Raw genomic sequence first — 14,239 nt, 5'->3', positions numbered from 1 at the left:
GTGACAGCCCAGTCAAATGTATACGACACAGTATTAACATCCTACTTACGGGATACAGCTAATTCCTGCAAGCTTGGATGAATCAGTTTTGCCTGTTTTTATCTTAGTTTTATTGCTATGAATATTTTATTATGAATATTATTTACAGTAAGTCATCTTGAACACTTGGATAAGTGTATGTTAAAAAGGTTATAAACAAATAAAAATAATATTAGCATTTTCTTTCTTTCCACCCAGGAATGACTGTGGGATGCAGGAGTCTGTGAGCCAAGAAGGCAGGAAAGAAGGTGTGGGGGAGCAGCCGAGGAAAACAGATGCCCAATGCAGATATAAACAGCAAAAGTGAAATATGATGACATGAATGATCTGATGGCTTTCCCCTCAGATGGAAAGCATTCCCCAAAACATTTACTTTGTAAGCATTTATTAAAGGTTTAGTAAAGGCTGATTTGATTTCAGATACCATTTGATTAGCTTTTCTTTCCGAATCCTGGCAGTTTAGCAAGCTGGAGAAGTTAGAACCAAAATATCCCAAAATCAGATTTATCACATCCAGAAATACATCACAGAGTTAAAAAGCTGTATTACTAGAAAATAATCGAGCTGGGCTTGCAGCTCAGCATGCCAGGGGCTGCACAAAGGGATTCTTTCACCTGTATCACCACAAAGATCAATCCTTGCTTCTACGTTACAGAAGCAGTAGTAAGCGCATTAATCAGACTATTATGCCTGCTTCTTTGTGCTGCTCCTCTGCTCTTATTTCTAGATTGCCCTTCAAAAGTAGAGAGTAAAAAAGTGCCCATCTATCTACACTTTTAGAAAAAAAAAAAAAAACGTATCCACTTTTTATTATAATCAAAATCTCTATTTCCCTAAATCATTTCCCTTTGCAGCCAATAGTTGTTCATGCTATATTGCTTACTTTTAAAATATCTGATAGAGCAGTGGTCCCCAACCCTGTCCTGGGGGCCCACCAGCCAGCTGGGTTTTCAGGATAGCCACAATGAATATGCATGAGAGAAAATTTGCATGTTATGGAGGCAGTGCATACAAATTTTCTCTCATGCATATTCATTATGGATATCCTGATATCCCGACTGGCTGGTGGGCCCCCCAGGACAGGGTTGGGGACCACTGAGATAGAGAATAGCCAAAGTGTCTAATGTCAAATATTAAAAAAGCATTCAGATTTACAAATTCTATCCCTTATTGTGTAGGAGTGGAGCTAACAAAAAGTTAAAATTATTATTTTTCACCAAAGATGAAATAAAAAGAAGAAAAAAAAATTAAACTGGATGTCTCACTGATTTTGTTAAGTTTTAGCTCCCATTTGGGCACTGCTATATTCCAATAAAGTGTGCCCAACCTAGTGCACAGCTTAACGAGCGGTTGGACACACATGTGAGATGCACGTCCATAACCCCGATGCAATAAGATCAGAGCATCCAAAGTGTGCGTACAAACAAAGGCGCAGCTATAGCGCTATTAGCTATTAACCCGCAATGCAAAATGTCCCCATGCGCCCAGGGCACACTTTTTAACCCGTATCGTCTTTCTCGGGGTGATTTATTCAGGCAATCGTGAGGCTCATTACAACTGCCTGAATAAATCGCCCCAAGGAAGAAGTTAAAACGAAACACGAATCATGTCGAGCTCGGCGTAGGCCTTAGCATTCGGCTCTTTTCATAAACGTTTGATGCAATACTCAGAAAGATAAGGGACGGTTTTTCAGTTACTACAAACGACATTTTTATGTTTGAGCCCTATATCATTTAAGTGCCAATGTGTAACTTAACATGCTGGCTAACCACTATTGAGTGAACATGAGTGGGCTTTTTTCTAGGATGGTCTCAAATACATTGGCTGTGGTTTCTTTTCATTTTGGGGTTTGTGTGGGGTCCGTTGTGACATTACACCATTTTTTTTTTCTTTTTTTAGATCTCACTGTTATCAGCAGCACTGCCACTAAGCATTTAAAAAGAAATCCTACTACTCTTTAAAACAGTACCTCTAATAATCAGGAGAGAAACAGTTTGGCTCAACACTAGTTTAATAGAGTAAAAAAAAAAAAAAATGGTTTAATAACAAAGCAGCTGCTGAGAATATCCATTTGGTGCCCAACAGTCGAAGCAGTGCATCAGACTGTTCCAGCATAAAGAAAAGCAAGAATAGTGAGGAGCACTTTTCAAAACACCTTTTGAAATAAGTCCCAGAGAATGATATTTGGAGTAGAAGATGCTTTCATGCAGTATATGTTAACTCTGGAAAAAGTTCAATGCTGTGGTGTTACCTATGTCGATGCCGCGTCGCAGAGTCTTTTTGTCAGATTCATGGTGGCCAATGAGATCTTCCACCCAGTGGATATAGTTCAGCCGCAAGGGGACAGTAGGAATAAGTCTCTCTAGGGGTATGTCAATAATGAGCCCAAAATCCTCTTTCAGAAGAGTACATGTCAGGGCTCTTACAGCTTCTGGGTCCTTAAAATTCAGGCTAAAGAAAAGAAAAGGCAATTAATGTAATAAAATAACTTTTGCATTTCAGATGAAACAAGAAAGCGAGTCAAAAGCATTCAAGCCCAGCTGGGTTTAAAAAAAGGTTTGGACAAGTCCATAAACAATTATTAGCCATGTACACTTGGGAAAGTCACTGCTTATCCTTGGGAATGAGCAATACAGAATGGATCTACCAGGTACTTGTGAGCCGAATTAGCCAATGTCAGAAATGGGATACCGGACTCGACAGGCCTCGCTCTGACCTAGCCTGACACATCTTATGTTCTTATTCACCATACTCATATAAAAGGCCTGATAATATGGATCCTCTCTGCATTCTTCATGACCTGGTAGACTACAAGGCTAAGAAACAAAGGTAAATTTATCTTTCGACAGAAAAGTGAATACTGCTACTAGGTATTTGGAAGTCAACAGGGTAGAATGCAGAGAAAAGTATACCAAGTTTGTAGAATAAAAACCAAGAATCCCACAATAGAAATCAAGAGATTATGCCAATATACCTGCAACTATGACTGCAACTCACCAGCCCAAAACTACTGTACATGAATTACAAGTCCATGAAATGAAACAGAATTATTATATTCCTGCACACAATGGATCTACAGGGCCTCCATTCCACATCACAAACTAGTCTTACTCTGTCAAAAAAAAAAAAAAAATCCCTCTTAGGCATTTCATGTTTACTACAGGAATAATATTTTCCTGCATGAAGCTTTTTTTTTTTTTTTTAACCATATTTATTTTGGCTCCCAGTCTTTTTTTTTGTTTATAAAATGTTTTCACTATAATTTGATTAATCTCAAACTTCAGTAGTTCCTCCTGACAGAAATCACAGAGAACTGGGAGGTTAGCTAGGTCAGTGAGCAGGCAAGTCCTTAAACCAAGGAGAAAATAACTTGAAATAACCAGAAAAGAAAAAAAAATCACAATTTCAAACTGTAATTGTAAATTCCCATTTTTCAGGTATTACAGATAAGTAAATGTTTCCTGAGCATGTTCTCAAATTGCAAAATTATGAACTGGGAAAATAAGAAAACAACAACCAGAGAACCTATTCAGCAGCAGGCCGATAATGGATAGGATTTACTACTTTTCTAGAGAGTTATTGCCATATTGAGATGCTGTCAATATTCTTTTGAGAATATGTGAGCCCTGAAGCAGGTGACTGTTGGTCACCAAAACACTGGCCTATGTCGGGTGTTCAGGAATAACACAACGAGGACCATACAAGGTTTAGTGCAGTTTGTATATGCCGACAGACGTTTTCAGAGCAGCACAGCAGTGATTGTGCATATTGAGGCTGCAACCAATGCCCTGTATCTTTTACGTGGATTGTTAATTAAGATAATAATTACCAGAACATTTTTTACTTAAGAGGACTGTAGGTTGGATTTTGAATTGAATTAGTAAACAATTGAGCGAAGCACTGTCTTCTGGTACTGCTTATGGCCCATCGCAAGGCGAGAGGTAGGGGATTAGAACTTTTGCGCATATCGAAGATAATTTTCAAAGGAGTTGCACGCATAAATGTAACATGCTATCGTAGCAATTTTCAAAAGTCCTTTACTCAATTAAAGTGCACGTATGCAAGTAAACTCTATGGACAATGCAATGGCGTTTATTGTAGCAGTTTTCAAAAGCCCACTTACTTGAGTAAAGTGCATTTACTCGAGTGAAACCCAGTTTTATTCGTGTAAATGCTTTTTAAACTCAGGCCCATTGTCAGATACTGTGTTTAAAAAATATCGTATGAACAATATTACGTGAGCACGTCTATTTGTGTTGAAAATTTTTTTTTAAAAAAGGCTTTTCTTTGAATCAAGGTATCGATGTATATTTTGGAAAACTTAAAAATAAAAATAAAGGCAATTTACATGAATTTTCTATTTGATTTCCTCTCTTTCTCTTTTCAAGATTTACAACTGCCATCTCAAACTGTGATGTTTCAGTCTGTATAGCTCTATATCTTAGTGCAGTAAACTCTTAGGGGCGGATTTTCAAAGGCCCGCGCGCGCCGGCGCACCTATTTTGCATAGGCCGCCGGTGCGCGTAAAGCCCCGGGACGCGCGCAAGTCCCGGGGCTTTTGTAAGGGGGCGTGTCGGGAGCGGGGCCTACTGACGCGGCGTTTCGGGGGCGGGCCGTGGTCGAGGCCTCCGGACCAGCCCCCGGGACCGGAGGACGGAGCGGGGCTGCCGGCCGATGCGCGCAAAGGTAAGGGGGGGGTTAGATAGGGCCGGGGGGGTGGGTTAGGGAAGGGAGGGGAAGGTGCAGGAAAGTTCCTTCCAAGGCCGCTCCGAAATCGGAGCGGCCTTGGAGGGAACGGAGGCAGGCTGCGCGGCTCGGCGCGCGCAGGCTGCCGATTTTGCGCAGCCTTGCGCGCACCGACCCCAGATTTTATAAGATACGCGCGTATCTTATAAAATCAGGCGTACTTTTGTTCGCGCAACTTTTTAAAATCTGCCCCTTAGGGCGCACTTCCACATGGTTTACTTTTGGATCAAGTTAGGCTGAACTGACTAACAAGTTAATAGGAAAAATCCTTGCTGATTCTACCAAAGAAAGACCTGGCATGCTGACGTTCCCCTATTCCACCACCACCACCACTCCCATCCCCAGTGCATGAGATCTTCCATGATACTCCAGTGCTGAAGTGCCACGAACCCAGGGGAGTTAGTTTGAAGAAAACTGAATTTAACGGAGAAGCCTTCCTTCACCTAAGCCACTGAACTATAAACCTGCATGTGACATGGAGGAAGGACAAACATCACAAATGAAAATGAGAATTCATTCATTCAATCTTCGTGTGCTGTTTAAACTATAACTCCTGAACAATATCCAACACTGAGAAGATGAGGTTAATATCCCTTGTTTAAGCTACCTGAGTTTGAACAGATCAAAAGGGAAGCGACATGCCATAAACACAAACACTGGATCAAAGAGAACTCCCACACCTTGCCAGGGCATAACTTTCAAGAGGTAAAAAGGAAAGAAAGCATACAGAAGTGACAATATGTTTATGTTAGGAAGTCTATGTGTATTTATTTGCAGTGTCAAAGTCTGTGCATGCAAGTGGCTAGACCTTTAAATAGTATCCTGGTTTTTTTCAAGGGTTTTTTTTTTTTTTTTTAATACCACTTATTAAAAAGCCAATTTCTTTTTATTCACCTGAAGCAAATCAAGAGCTCTATAAATATATGACCTCTGCCATCTTTTCTTATTGTCTTACTCAGCTTTTATTTCATCTCTAGCAGAATATCAAGGTCAGCAAAGCATTCAAGCCACCTTGTGACACTGCCTAATGTAAACGTATTATAGTAAGAGTACAGGACTTTAAAGTGACCTGCTGCATAGTGAAGAAAATAAAGACCTGGGATTTATTTTTTAACTGTGCATACCATACTTGAAACATTTACTGCTCTTTATTAAACAAAAAAAGCTTAATATGTTCGGAGAAAGAAAATATTTAGGACAAGGGCACTAGAGTTGCTGTGACAATGTATCCATTTCCATCATAATACTCTGCAATTACTCTGCCTACACCAGTAAACTTTTTATTCCAAGTCCAATATTAAACTTTGCCTGCTCTTAAGAGTCAGGGAAACAGCACAGAAGTAGAACGCAGGCTTAAGATTGTCTCCTAGAAATAAGACAAGTGCTGTAAACACTACACTTTTTATGTATTTCGTTTATCTTGCTTTTTGGCACTTCAGTGTGGATTACATGCAGGTTCTGTAGGTATTTCCCTATCCCCAGAGTCTTACAGTTACGTTTTTGTACCTGAGGCAACGGAGAGTAAAGTGACTTGCCCAAGGTCACAAGGAGCAGCAACGGGATATGAACCCTGGTTTCCCTGGTCTGTAGCCTGCTCTTCTAACCACCAAGCTACTCCTCCAGTCAAATAAGAAAAAACCCCCCCCCCCCACCAATTTATACAGAAAGACGAGGGTGAGTAACATATAAGTTCTTAGGAAAAAATTAAACCTAACAGGAATAAGCAGATTAAAAGTGATAATGATGTCATCAGCACTTGGCAAGGTCCCAGTATTGTCTAAAAGGAATGATGAGCACCAGGGGAAAGAAAGTGATACTCCCACAGCACAAGGATCCGGTCACGCTCTCGCGGCAATTTAACGGATAGATTTGGTCACCTCTGCATCTACTGGATAAGATCAAGGAAGTTCAAAGAACGGGAATGTAACCTAACTGGAAGCAGCAGGAAGACAATGCTCACTGTGGAAAACAGGAATGTCATAGAGAAAATTAATAAACAAAAGGAGGAATCCCCTAACCGTTCTCTAGAACTGAAGGTAAAACAAGAGGCTAAAAAGCTTGCTTCAGAACGAGTGTGTGCAGCTCTCAAACAGTGTTTGTATCTGAACATGGAGAGGTAGTGGAAGAACGATGTCACACGATGGCTGGGTGCCGAGCAGAGCCCACGCTCCATTACACTGCCATCCTCCAGGGAAGAAAGGAGATTGGTGGCAAAGTAAAATCTAGGAGCTGTGAGCAAAGGGCTGTCTGGGACAGTGTCCATTCACAGTTTCTAGCCTTTTCAAGTCCACGCATCTGAGGCCCTTTGTGGGCAGGCTGGCACTTGACTGAAGGAACTGCACATAACCCTGGGAGAAGCAAAGAAAGGCTCCCTGCACTCTGAAGGCGCACTCCTCTCTGCAGCTCCCCAACACAGGATGAGGTCTGGCCCGCCTGCTCTCTGCAACGTCCATAGATTTAATTTCTCTCCATCCTCTGGTGGGCCCGGTCTCAGTCACTCCTCCCCTCGCCAGCAGGAAAGCAGCTGCAGCACTTCTGAACTTGTGTCTGCCTCAGTGGCGTCTCTAGGCAGAAACAATTGGCCATCCCCACAGTACAGCTTGCTGCCTCTTCTGCAGGCAGTGCAGGCCCCTGCCATGCTGCAGCACTGAAGTCTAGGACACGCTGTCGATTTGATGGTCCCCTTCATCATTCCCTCTTTATATCCCTCCCTGCTCTGTTTTCCATCCTCCCTACCTTCTTCCTCCCACAGACGCTTGGCTGGGCCACCTGCTTCCACATGAGGGGACCAGCCTTCTCAACTATCAGACCTACATTTCCTACTCTTACTTCCTCCCAATTCATAATCTACCCCCACTTTCCCTTATTCCATTCTCAGGGTTGCCATCGATGCCGAGTTCCTGACCTGTGAAGTTTTGGAAGAATATCAGATTCTGACATTTCATGTCCATGTTATACAACAGGACTAGAAGGTATGGGTATGAATCTCGCTAAACAGTACAGGGAAGATCAAAGCTAGGATTTCAGTCATGAGTTGAGGACAGTCTCTTCTTGATCTCTAGTCTGAGATTGAGAACCAGTACAATACTGGGAGTTAACGCCCTGCCATAGTGCCCCACTGGATGACACAACCATTGCCAAAACAAGAGGATTAAATCACCTATTAATAAAGATAATTTATACTTTCAAAAGTCATGAAATGTAATTTAAAAATAAATGTGTTTTCTATCTTTGTTGACTTTCATTATCATGCTGTTCTCCTTCTTCCCTTTTCTCTGCCTGCCTCATGAATTGTTTTCCTAGGTTGTTTTGGTTTTTTTTTCCTAAGATTGCTTGAGGGGCAGCCAAGCGCTTGGCAGTTAAAATTCAGTGCAAAAAAAGTGCAAAGTCGTCCATATGGAGTGTGAAATCCAAAGGACCTTATACAAGATGATGGGAGAGAAGCCAATATGCACCAACCAGGAGATGATAGTGTCTGATGATCTTAAGTCAGCGAAATAATGTGACAAGGTGGTGGCTAGAGCCAGCAAAATGCTGGGATACATAGAGAGAGGCAGAAACAACCAAAAAAAAAACCAAAAGAGTTGGTGTGGCCACGGTAGAGATCATTGGTGAGGCCTCACTTGGACAGAGAGGGTAGAGGCAGTCCAGAGAAAGGCAACTAAAATGATGCAGGGTCTGCCTCAGAAGTCATGAAAAGATGAGGATGTAAAAATGCATATGCTAGAGGGAAGGTAGGGGGGGGGGGGGGGTCTATGATCCAGACTTTTAATACCTGAAAGGCATTGGTAATGCCAAAGAGGCAAACCTTTCTTGTTCCACTCTACTAGGGCTGAGGGGTGCTGCGCTTCTTTCTCGGTTTCTTCCTCCCGGTCTCTCTCCTCATCCTTGCAATTTACCAATAATTCACGTTATCTACTACACAAGGAGAGATACGGCTAGATCTTGTAAGTACTATGACATGCATGAGGGACAAAGTTAAAGGAAATCCTCAAAATTACTAGTTTTAGACTTTAACTCTCAGGAACATGTAAGAGGAGAACAGGTTGGCTTATTTAGCCAAAGGGGATGAAGATCACTGAAAGCCTTGTTTATATATGACCAAATCCGAATGAGCATGAAGCTCTGCTGTTTTCGAAAGAAAAACATAGCTTATTCCCCCTTGAGGATTGATCTTTTTTTGAGCTGATACTCTGTTAGTATTCTGAAATTTCAAACACACACACACACATAACACAGCAAATATGCTATACTGATATAAAATAATGCTGATGTAGTCACAGGGCTGGAAAAATCTTTTCTACCAGGCCATCCAAGTGTCTGAAATTTGGGGCCTGGTGCTCAATGGAAGACACAGGTGGGACTGGGGCGGAGAGAATCATAGCCTATGTCAGCAGCAAAACCCAGACCAGAATTACATTGGGATCCAGACCAGAGGGAACTGTGACATCTACTGGCAGCAGGGTCCAATTAAGTTGCAACAGCTCCTGGCAATGGGGCCCTATTGTTTCAACAGATGTGGGAGGTGGGTGGGAGAGTGCTTGGAGGGAGGGGAGAGGAGTGCTTGAAAGGACAGGGACTGGTGACCTGGAAGCAGGGAAGGATGGTAGATGTCTGGAGGAGAGCAAACAAAACAAAACTGTAAAAATTAAGAGAAAAAAGAAAGTAATGAAAAAACAGACAATAAAATGGACAAAAAAAAAGAGCAAAATAGGGAAAATAAAAAGCAAAAAAAAAAATAGCCCAGGTGTCTAAAAACTGTTGATTGGCACCTACATTTCAAAATTTGTTTTCCAATCCTGAAATTATTAAACATAAAAACTCCTCAGTATCAAAACAGTCTCCAGTGCAAGTAAAGCAAACAAAGCAACTTGTCCATCGACTACAAAGAAATGTATCTTAGAAATTTATACTAACTCTCAAAGAGAAAGTTATAATTCTCAAGGAAAAAGCATTGTGCTCTAGTACAGGGGTGCTCAAACTGGTCCTCAGGGGCCTCCCCTAACCAACCGGATTTTCAGGATATCCCTAATGAATATGAATGAGAAACATTTGCACACACTGGAGACAGTGCATAAATGTAATCAATATTCATTAGAGATATCCTGAAAACCTGAGTGGATTTCTGGAGTGGGATGGGGATTCCCATGGTCCTATCTGGAGCACCCTGCTCTAGTACCAAGCACATCAAAGAACAAAAGAACAAGCAGAGGGCTATTCTAAACAGCCTTTGGTTCTCTCTTGCATGGATTTCTGCTATGAAAGGAAAATGTGTTCTTTCCTGCTAATTTTCATTCCTTATCTGTGGTATTACAGGAATGAAAATTAGCAGGCAAGAACACATTTTCCTTTCCTGTGCATACCCCAGATCAGTGCAGACAAGTGGGATGTACCCAAGAGCCTCTAACCTGGGCAGGAACTCGAAAGCATCGCACACAACACTTTCCCCAAAAGCTTCCTCCTCTGGAGCCCGCACATCCAAGCAGTAATGTTTGGTAAAAGTGTGAAGAGACGACACACGACAAATCGTTACGGAGAAATCAGCTGACACTCTGCCCAGGAGGTTGCCTGCGCTCTGGTGGAATGTGCCCGCAACCCTTCCAGCACCAATCGACCCTTACAGATGTAAGCTGAATTTAGCCATCTTACAATCATGCCCTTGGAAGCCTTATTTCCCTTCTTTGCTCCACTTAACAAGACAAAAAGATGATCTGACTTCCGAAAGGCATTCGTAAGCTTAAGATACTGCATGAGGATTTGCTGTACATCCAATAAGTGAAGATCCCTCGCCAGAGGAGCATCTAATGACCAATGCAGAAAAGCCGGAAATTCGGCTGTCTGGTGAAAATGAAACGAGGAAACACATTTAGGAAAAAAGGAAGGAATGGTATGAAATGACATAACATCCTCTGAAATTCAAAGGAAAGGATCCCTACACAACAGCGCTTGCTGCTCTGATATCCTCCTAATGAGCAAATGGCCACCAAGAAAAAGGACTTCAAGGTTAGATCCTTCAAAGAAGCCCTTCTAATCGGTTCAAACGGGAGGACCACACAGAACTTGAACGACCAGATTAAGGTTCCAGGCTGGGCATATCTTCCAGACCAGAAGACACAGATGTTTGCCCCCTTCAGGAAACACACATCATCCAGATAAGCCGTCAATGGTCTTCCCTGCACCTTACTTTGAAGATATCCCAAGGCAGCCACCTGAACCCAGAGGGAATTATAGGCCAATCCCTTAGCCAAGCTACTTTGTAAGAAGGCTAAAACCTGAGGAACATCCACCTTCAGTGGTTGCAATTTGTTCTGCAAACACCACAACTCCAACACTCTCCAAACCCAGACATACGCCAAAGACATGGAGGGCTTCCTTGCCTGAAGCAACAACATAAGAACATAAGAAAATGCCATACTGGGTCAGACCAAGGGTCCATCAAGCCCAGTATCCCGTTTCCAACAGTGGCCAATCCAGGCCATAAGAACCTGGCAAGTACCCCAAAAACTAAGTCTATTCCATGTTACAGTTGCTAGTAATAGCGGTGGTTATTATCTAAGTCAACTTAATTAATAACACGTAATGGACTTCTCCTCCAAGAACTTATCCAATCCTTTTTTAAACACAGCTATACTAACTGCACTAACCACATCTTCTGGCAACAAATTCCAGAGTTTAATTGTGCGTTGAGTGAAAAAGAACTTTCTCCGATTAGTTTTAAATGTGCCACATGCTAACTTCATGGAGTGCCCCCTAGTCTTTCTATTATCCGAAAGAGCAAAAAACCGATTCACATCTACCCGTTCTAGACCTCTCATGATTTTAAACACCTCTATCATATCTCCCCTCAGCCATCTCTTCTCCAAGCTGAAAAGTCATAACCTCTTTAGTCTTTCCTCATAGGGGAGCTGTTCCATTCCCCTTATCATTTTGGTAGCCCTTCTCTGTACCTTCTCCATCGCAATTATATCTTTTTTGAGATGCGGCGACCAGAATTGTACGCAGTATTCAAGGTCCGGTCTTCACCATGGAGCGATACAGAGGCATTATGACATTTTCCGTTTTATTCACCATTCCCTTTCTAATAATTCCCATCATTCTGTTTGCTTTTCTGACTGCCGCAGCACACTGAACCGATGATTTCAAAGTGTTATCCACTATGACGCCTAGATCTCTTTCTTGGGTGGTAGCACCTAATATGGAACCTAACATTGTGTAACTATAGCATGGGTTATTTTTCCCTATATGCATCACCTTGCACTTATCCTCATTAAATTTCATCTGCCATTTTGATGCCCAATTTTCCAGCCTCACAAGGTCTTCCTGCAATTTATCACAACCTGCCCTTGATTTAACTACTCTGAACAGTTTTGTATCATCCGCAAATTTGATTACCTCACTTGTCGTATTTCTTTCCAGATCATTTATAAATATATTGAAAAGTAAGGGTCCCAATACAGATCCCTGAGGCACTCCACTGCCCACTCCCTTCCACTGAGAAAATTGTCCATTTAATCCTACTCTCTGTTTCCTGTCTTTTAGCCAGTTTGTAATCCACGAAAGGATATCGCCACCTATCCCATGACTTTTTACTTTGTGAGGCAAGACTTGCCTTGGGTAAAGCCATGCTGACCTTGTTCCATTAAACCATGTCTTTCTATATGTTCTGTGATTTTGATGTTTAGAACACTTTCCACTATTTTTCCTGGCACTGAAGTCAGGCTAACCGGTCTGAGTTTCCCGGATCGCCCCTGGCTCCCTTTTTTAAATATTGGGGTTACATTTGCTATCCTCCAGTCTTCAGGTACAATGGATGATTTTAATGAAAGGTTACAAATTTTTACTAATAGGTCTGAAATTTCATTTTTTAGTTCCTTTAGAACTCTGGGGTGTATACCATCCGGTCCAGGTGATTTACTACTCTTCAGTTTGTCAATCAGGTCTACCACATCTTCTAGGTTCACCGTGATTTGGTTCAGTTCATCTGAATCATTACCCATGAAAACCTTCTCCAGTACGGGTACCTCCCCAACATCCTCTTCAGTAAACACCGAAGCAAAGAAATCATTTAATCTTTCCGCGATGGCCTTATCTTCTCTAAGTGCCCCTTTAACCCCTCGATCATCTAACGGTCCAGCTGACTCCCTCACAGGCTTTCTGCTTCGGATATATTTTAAAAAGTTTTTACTTTGAGTTTTTGCCTCTGCGGCCAACTTCTTTTCAAATTCTCTCTTAGCCTGTCTTATCAATGTCTTACATTTAACTTGCCAACGTTTATGCATTATTCTATTTTCTTCTGTTGGATCCTTCTTCCAATTTTTGAATGAAAATCTTTTGGCTAAAATAGCTTCTTTCACCTCCCCTTTTAACCATGCCGGTAATCGTTTTGCCTTCTTTCCACCTTTCTTAATGTGTGGAATACATCTGGATTGTGCTTCTAGGATGGTATTTTTTAACAATGACCACGCCTCTTGCACACTTTTTACTTTTGTAGCTGCTCCTTTCAGTTTTTTTCTAACTATTTTTCTCATTTTATCAACGTTTCCCTTTTGAAAGTTTAGCACGAGAGCCGTGGATTTGCTTACTGTCCCCCTTCCAGTCATTAAATCAAATTTGATCATATTATGATCACTATTGCCAAGCGGCCCCACCACAGTTACCTCTCTCATCAAATCCTGTTCTCCACTGAGAATTAGATCTAAAATTGCTCCCTCTCTCGTCGGTTCCTGAACCAATTGCTCCAAAAAGCTATCATTTATTCCATCCAGGAACTTTATCTCTCTAGCGTGTCCTGATGATACATTTACCCAGTCAATATTGGGGTAATTGAAGTCTCCCATTATTACCGCACTACCAATTTGGTTAGCTTCCCTAATTTCTCTTAGCATTTCATTGTCAGTCTCACCATCTTGACCAGGTGGACGGTAGTATACTCCTATCACTATAGTCTTTCCTAGCACACAAGGGATTTCTACCCAAAAAGATTCAATTGTACATTTAGTCTCATGCAGGATGTTTATCCTGTTGGACTCTATGCCATCCCGGACATAAAGCACCACACCGCCTCCCGGGTGCTCCTCTCTGTCATTGTGATATAATTTGTACCCCGGTATAGCACTGTCCCATTGGTTGTCTTCCTTCCACCATGTCTCTGAGATGCCAATTAAGTCTATGTCATCATTCACTGCTATACATTCTAATTCTCCCATCTTACTTCTTAGACTTCTGGAGATACCGCTTTTCAAAAGCCAAGCTGCTAGACAAAAGTGATGCATCTGGTCTAAAAGATGGGTCCCTGGCGCAACAACTCAAGCAGATGGGCCAAGCGAACAGGACCATCTATCACAAGATGAACCAGGTCCGCAAACTAGGGCTAGTGCGACCACTCTGGTGCCTCCAGAATCACCCTGCCCAGATGAAGTCTGATGCAATGCAACACCCGACCTAAGAGGTGCCA

The 14,239-nt window shown here is 42.0% G+C and overlaps 1 protein-coding gene across 2 annotated transcripts in view; it reads right to left on the bottom strand.

Annotated features, from left to right (window-relative positions):
• Window positions 1-14,239, bottom strand: part of METTL16 (methyltransferase like 16) — an 89,645-nt gene that overhangs the window by 53,372 nt on the left and 22,034 nt on the right. For both annotated transcript variants that reach the window (XM_029612522.1, XM_029612523.1), the window contains exon 3: window positions 2,291-2,490. In XM_029612522.1, coding sequence (XP_029468382.1) covers window positions 2,291-2,490 — 200 coding nt within the window. The remainder of the gene's footprint in view (window positions 1-2,290; window positions 2,491-14,239) is intronic.

Source organism: Rhinatrema bivittatum, chromosome 8, assembly GCF_901001135.1.
Source record: "Rhinatrema bivittatum chromosome 8, aRhiBiv1.1, whole genome shotgun sequence".
Classification (NCBI taxonomy): Eukaryota; Metazoa; Chordata; class Amphibia; order Gymnophiona; family Rhinatrematidae; genus Rhinatrema; species Rhinatrema bivittatum.
This window is presented reverse-complemented; position numbering and strand designations above follow the sequence as displayed.